The sequence below is a fragment of the Plasmodium sp. gorilla clade G2 genome, assembly GCF_900097015.1.
Source record: "Plasmodium sp. gorilla clade G2 genome assembly, chromosome: 8".
NCBI lineage: Eukaryota > Apicomplexa > Aconoidasida > Haemosporida > Plasmodiidae > Plasmodium > Plasmodium adleri (nom. inval.).
In genome coordinates this window covers 618,421-625,000 of record NC_041700.1, presented here as the reverse complement: position 1 = coordinate 625,000, position 6,580 = coordinate 618,421, and the positions used below count along the sequence as shown (strand labels likewise).

General features: G+C 20.0%; 2 protein-coding genes across 2 annotated transcripts in view; both read left to right on the top strand.

The window, feature by feature from the left end:
* The window catches only part of PADL01_0815000 (vacuolar protein sorting-associated protein 9, putative), a gene marked incomplete at both ends in the record, with an annotated part of 5,436 nt that extends 1,311 nt beyond the window's left edge, over positions 1-4,125 (top strand). The window contains one exon of the mRNA XM_028681491.1: positions 1-4,125. This exon is cut by the window's left edge and continues 1,311 nt beyond it. Within this exon, the coding sequence (XP_028537864.1) occupies positions 1-4,125 (4,125 nt within the window).
* A 1,106-nt stretch (positions 4,126-5,231) lies between these two features.
* On the top strand, positions 5,232-6,467 carry PADL01_0814900 (ubiquitin; the record flags this gene model as incomplete). Its single annotated transcript, XM_028681490.1, has 2 exons — positions 5,232-6,288; positions 6,415-6,467. The coding sequence occupies 2 exons, from the start codon at positions 5,232-5,234 to the stop codon at positions 6,465-6,467; spliced, it is 1,110 nt and encodes a 369-aa protein (XP_028537863.1).
* Between the last annotated feature and the right edge of the window lie 113 nt (positions 6,468-6,580).

Sequence of the window (6,580 nt, the reverse complement as noted above, 5' to 3'; positions counted from 1 at the left end):
AATAATAATAATAATAGTAATAGTAATATTACTAAAGAGGGGGAACGACACAGTTCCAATAATCCTTCATGCAGTAAAGAAAAAATTACACATTCGAGGAAAGCCAAAAGTGTTTCTTCCAAAAAAAGTGTTCAGAGTAGCAATAGCTCTGTAGGAAGTTCAATGGATACATTAAATCATTCAATAAAACAAGATAATAATAATAATAATAATAGTAATAATAATAGTAATAATAATAATAATAATAATAATAATAATAGTAATAGTAATAAAGTTATAGAAAAAAAAATAAAATCAAAAGGAGAAGCACAATATGGACAGGATGGAACATATGGACAGTCTGAACATCAAAGTGAATATATATGTGTAAATCAAAAAAACAAAAAAAATGTTGTCAAAAAAAATAAAACATCCTGTAATAGTGATAGTCTCAATCATTCCTTAAACAATATATCAGATCACATGCATGATAAGAAAAACGACGTATTAACCGGAAAAAATAATGCTCACAGTAATAATTTAGAGCATAGAGGTAAAAAGGTAGCTAGCGAAAAAATATCAAAAGAAGAAAAAAATCTCATACCTTCATCATCCGAATTATGTACATCATCAGATGATGAAGAAATTCTTGAATCAATTACTGAAAATGATGAAAGGAAATTTTTTAATGAAATAAAAGAATATCTAAATAAGAAATGTATAAAAAATGATGATATGGATGATGAGACTATTATGATGGAAAATACTATATATCATGATAATTGTATGAATAAAAAAATAAAAAGTGATAAAAAGGATTTATTAAATATTTCTAAAGATGAATCTAGTTTATCAAAAGACATGTTGAAAGAAAAAAAAAAAAAAAAAAAAAAAGGCAATTTATTAAGACAAGATAGTGAAACAAATTTAGAAGAGAATAATATGGATATATTAATCCATAGTGATAATAATATAAATAATAAAAGTTGCGATGATAAAAAAAAAAATGAACGTAATAAACAAAATGACAGTGACAGCATTAATAAAATTCAATGTCATGGTGAAGATAAGAAAAAAAATACAGTTACATTAACACAAAGTAATGAACATTCAAATTATTTGAATAATACTCAAGAGAATAATAATGATGAATTTAATAATACCAAAGAATGTTTGGAATCTTCATTCAAAGATGATACATTCCAAAATAACGTTATAGAAGATTGTCCAAAAAAAAAAAGTTTAGAAAATATTATAAAACAATTACCAACAGATAATAGTAAAAGGAAAGTTTCAAATAATGGAATGATGAACATATTATTTGAAGGGGAGAAAAAAAATGGCTCATTAGATGAAAATAATGATTTAAAAAATGAAGAAAATGAAAATGAAAAAAAATTAAATGATTACTTGAATAAATTGTTGAAAGATAATAAAATAAATGAGATCAAAATGGAAAATAAAGAAAAAGATGAAGAAGAAAAGAAAAAAAATACTAATACGAATAATGAAAGTTTTATAGAAAAATTATATAATAAAGGTAAAAATATTTCACGTATGTATGATGAAAAATTTAATTCATCAAATGATAAATCTGGAAGGGAAGGAAACGAAAAAAATAAAAACAATGTAGAGAATGACAAGACTGTTGGATATACTAAAAATGTATCAGATGAAAATACTGTGGGATATACTAAAAATGTATCAAATGACAATCCTGTGGGATATACTAAAAATGTATCAAATGAAAATCCTGTGAGACACATTAAAAATGATGAGGATGAAAAAAGTGGTATTTCCAATAAGAATGAAAAAAGTGGTATTTCCAATAAGAATGAAAAAAAAAATAACCTGCAACAAGTAAGTGAGAATACTAAAAATAATTTTGTACATATGAAAGAAAATATAATATATCTTACTGACGAAGAAGCAACAAGAAATATGTCTATCATTCAACAGAAGAGTCGTAAGTTTAAAGAAATTTTTATATCTTTTATTAAAAGAGATGATACAAAAAAAACAGAAGATATCGAAAAAAATGGAGAAAATAAAAAGAACGCGAAAAAGGATAATCAAAATAATAATAATATAAATAATAATGATAAAGATAAAATTTTGGATTCATATAAGAAACAAGAAAATGAAAAACATTATGCAGATATGTATAGCTTAAAAAGAAAATGTTATGATGATGATGATGAAAAGTATAGAAGAACCTTTTTTATAAAAGATAAATCAAGTGATGACATTACTGCAGGTAGTAAGGAAAAAAAAAGCAAAGAAATGGAATCGAATAAATATGAAAAAAATGATATTAATCAAAAGAATAATAAAAATGATGAAACCCATTTGAATGATAATAATATGGTTAATAATAGTTATAATATTTTAAAAAAGGATTTATCTTTTACTAATGATATAGAAGGCAAAATGGACTCCTCCTATGAAATGACAAAGGATAATGGTATGAATGATAATATATCTGAATCAACAAATTCTGGGAATAAGAAAAAACCAAACACATTATATAATAACTTTTTAGAAAGTTTAAAACATGAATCTTGTAAAGAAGTAGTTGAAAAGGTAAAAAATTTTATTTTAAATTTCCCTAATAATTTAAGCAGAGAAAAGGCTGCAAATAATATTCATCATTTTATAAATGAAACACAACCGATATTATTAAGGTCAGAAATATATAAATCTTTAAATAAATATCAAATAAATATGATAGTAGAAGGATATGAGAAATTTATTATGCAGAAATTATATTTTTATTTATATCGTATGGATCCTAATGATAAGGATGATGATGAAAAAATATATACAAAGATTAATTGTTTGCAGTGGATAGAATTAAAGCATTTAGAAATAATTGAAGAAATTAATTTCGAACGTTTAAAAATTGCACAGCAAGAACTTTTGAGAATACAAAAAATGAAAGCACCTAATGATAAATTAATTATGATATTAAATTGTTGTCGTATAGTTACATCGGTGCTTTATGCTGCCAAAAGGAATATAAAAAGGAAGAAAAAAAAAAAAAAGAGAGAAAATAAAAATGAAAATGAAAAAAAAAATGAAAATAAAAAAAAAAATGAAAATGAAAAAAAAAATGAAAATAAAAATAATAATAAATGCAATAATGTGTTTGTTATAAATGACGAGGATATATTAGAAGAGAAAGATAATATTAAGAAAAAAAGTGGAGAGAATAATCAAAATGATCAAAGTGATAATCAGAATTATGAGATGTCTAATAAGATGGAAGAATGTGTAAAAAATTCCCATAAATATGAACAGCAAGGTACTTTTAAAGAATCTGAGGAAGACGTTGATTATTTGAAAAGTGGATTGAATAATAGAGAAGATACTTTGCATAATAATTATAAAAGTAATTCCTTGCAAACTATAACGGAGAATGATGATGAAAAGGATAATTATGATAATGAACAAAATAATTATGATAATGAACAAAATAATTATGATAATGAACAAAATAATTATGATAATGAACAAAATAATTATGATAATGAACATAAGCTTTTTGATGGTGATGGTAATAATGAAATAGATGATGACATTGATGATGAAATTGATGACGATGATGATGATGAATTGTTACCTTGTGCTGATGAAGTTCTTCCACTTCTTATTTATGTAATTATCAAAACAAATCCACCCGAAATTATTTCAAATATTATTTATATTCAAAATTTCCGTCATCCTAGTCGTTTTATTTCAGAAGAAGCATATTCATTTACTCAATTTTGTAGTGGTATAGAATTTATTAAAGAGCTTGGTAAAACAACCTTTTTAAATATATCTGATGATGAATATAAAGAAAAAGTAGCTAATGCTGAAAAATCATATTTAAATGAAGTTAAAGAGAGTAATAAAAAATTACAAGAAGCTGCGGGAAAATTAAATGATTTGATAAAATTATCTAATGAAAAAAAATTCTGTAATAATATAATTAATAAAATAGAAACATATAAATTCCAATATGAACATGAAAAAAGTATAGATTCTTTAACAATCTCTAATCTTAATTCACTTTTTGAAGAATATAAAATTCTTGTGAAATTAAAAAATGATATTCTAAATGATATGCAAGAACATCTTAACGATAATCTAATACAACAATGAACATAAAATGAATGAATAAATAAAAATAAAAATATATATATATATATATATATATATATATATATATGTGTATATTTTTTATGTAAATGTATATATTTATTTCATAGTTCATTTTTTTATTTTTTTTTTTTATTTTTATTTTTGATGTTTTATATTTTTTTGTTTTTTTTTGTGGTATATTTTATTTTATTTTATTTTATTTTATTTTATTTTTTCATAACAACAAAAATTTGTCTTTAAAATAAAAAAAATAAACATTATTTTAAGTTTAAATGAATAATTATAAAAATGAACTATTAATATGTAATTTTCTCTTACTACTATAAAATGAATACATATATATAAAAGAACAAATAGGAACTATATTTCCTAAAAGTGAAAATATTATTATATATATATATTAGTACACTCATTATTTTTTTATATTTAATAAATATTTTCCATCAAAAATTACAATATTATATTTTTTTTTTCCATCCATTGTTATGTTATATATTTTTTATAATATTACCATTTTATTTAATCACATATTAATGTGAATATATATAAATATGCCTTTTTTTTTTTTTTTTTTTTTTTTTTTTTTTTCTCTATAGTTTATGAGAATTTCTTTTAATATAGTTAAAAAAGAAAAAAAATATGAGAATTTCATGAGATAAGATATTGAAGTGTGATAATTTATTATAAATCATAAATATAATAATTAATGACCCAGTTGGTATATGACAATAAATATATTATAAATATATTATATATTTATTTATTTATATATTTATTTATATATTTATATTTTATGTTCCCCATATAGTTATTACAATATGACAAGGAACTCTTAACATATTGAAAGGGTCTTAATGCATTGAAAAAATAAGAAAATATAAGGAAGGAGGATAGAAATATAAATAAAATATACACACGTAAATATATATATATATATATATATATATATATATATATATATATATATTTATATATTTATATTTATTTATTTAATAATTTTTTATTAGGAATAAAAATAAGGCATTTAAGCTTTCCTCTTTTTAATATAAAATAAAATAATATATAAGCATATATAAAAGAAGAACACAATAGGCCTTATATATAAGATGATAAATAAAGTAAATATTTCTAAATGTATAATTTTTTTTTATGTTTTTTTTTTGATAAATATTTGTAAGGGCATTAGATTACATAATAATAAGAAGCAACCAATAAATAAAAGACATATATTCAGTTCAATAACAAATAATGTATCTATAAAACAAAATAAACATATATCTAACAATAAAGTAAAAGAAAATAAATGTAATATAATGATAAATTATTATGATAAGTCAAATATATTTTGTAAGAATTTTCTTTTAAATATGGAAGAAAAGGATAGTATTAAAAATATAAAGAAGAAGATAGAAGATATTTATGGTATACCATTAACATTACAAGAAATATTATATGATAATAAAAAATTAGAAAATAATATGACAATACAAAATATAATTAAGGATAAACAAATAAAAATTCTAAATTTACGATTAATAACTATATTACCACATTTATTTCTTCAAAAAGATGATGATATAAATACAAACAAAAAGAATGATTTATTCTCATCATCTTTAAATAATAATGAATATATAAAAAGTAATAAGCGTATAACATATTTAAAAAATAAATTAACTTATTATGGTTATTTAACATTATTAAATGAATACAAAAAATTGTCTCAAATATTAGAAAATAAAAAATATATTTTAAAAAATGATGATATCCTTGAATCATATAAAGCTTTCGATAAAGAATTTGAAAAGACATTAAAAAATAATAATATTAATTTAGAAAAAATTAAAAAAGAAATTAATCAAATAAAACATATAGATAAAAAAAAATTATTATTAAGATTAGAAGTAGATTATCCTTTAATGAGTAATAATTTATCAGAACGTATCAAACAATTATTTCAATATTATTATATGGGTGATATTACAACTGTAATAAAATTTTCAATCTTTTTTTATATTCTATATAAATATGCAAACTATCCAAATAATATAAAAAAATTCTTTTTATATTTATCTATTTTGTTTCTAATATTTCCATTAAAACCTTTTTATAAATTATCTCACTTTCTATTTTTTTTTCTTCCCAATGATATCCTTTTTTCAGGTAATATAAAAAATATATATATATATATATATGTATACATATATATGTGTGTATATATGTCAAATAATTAATATATTTTTATATATATATATTAAATTTCCTTCTTTTTTTTATATTTATTCGTAGGATTTACAAATATTTTGTCTGCGTCCTATCAACAAATTTTGATGTGTCAATAAAATATCAACACAAAATGAGATAAATATATAAAATATGTAAATATATATATATATATAAATATATATGTATATATATATATATATATTTCATTTTTATTTTTCCTTATTTGAAG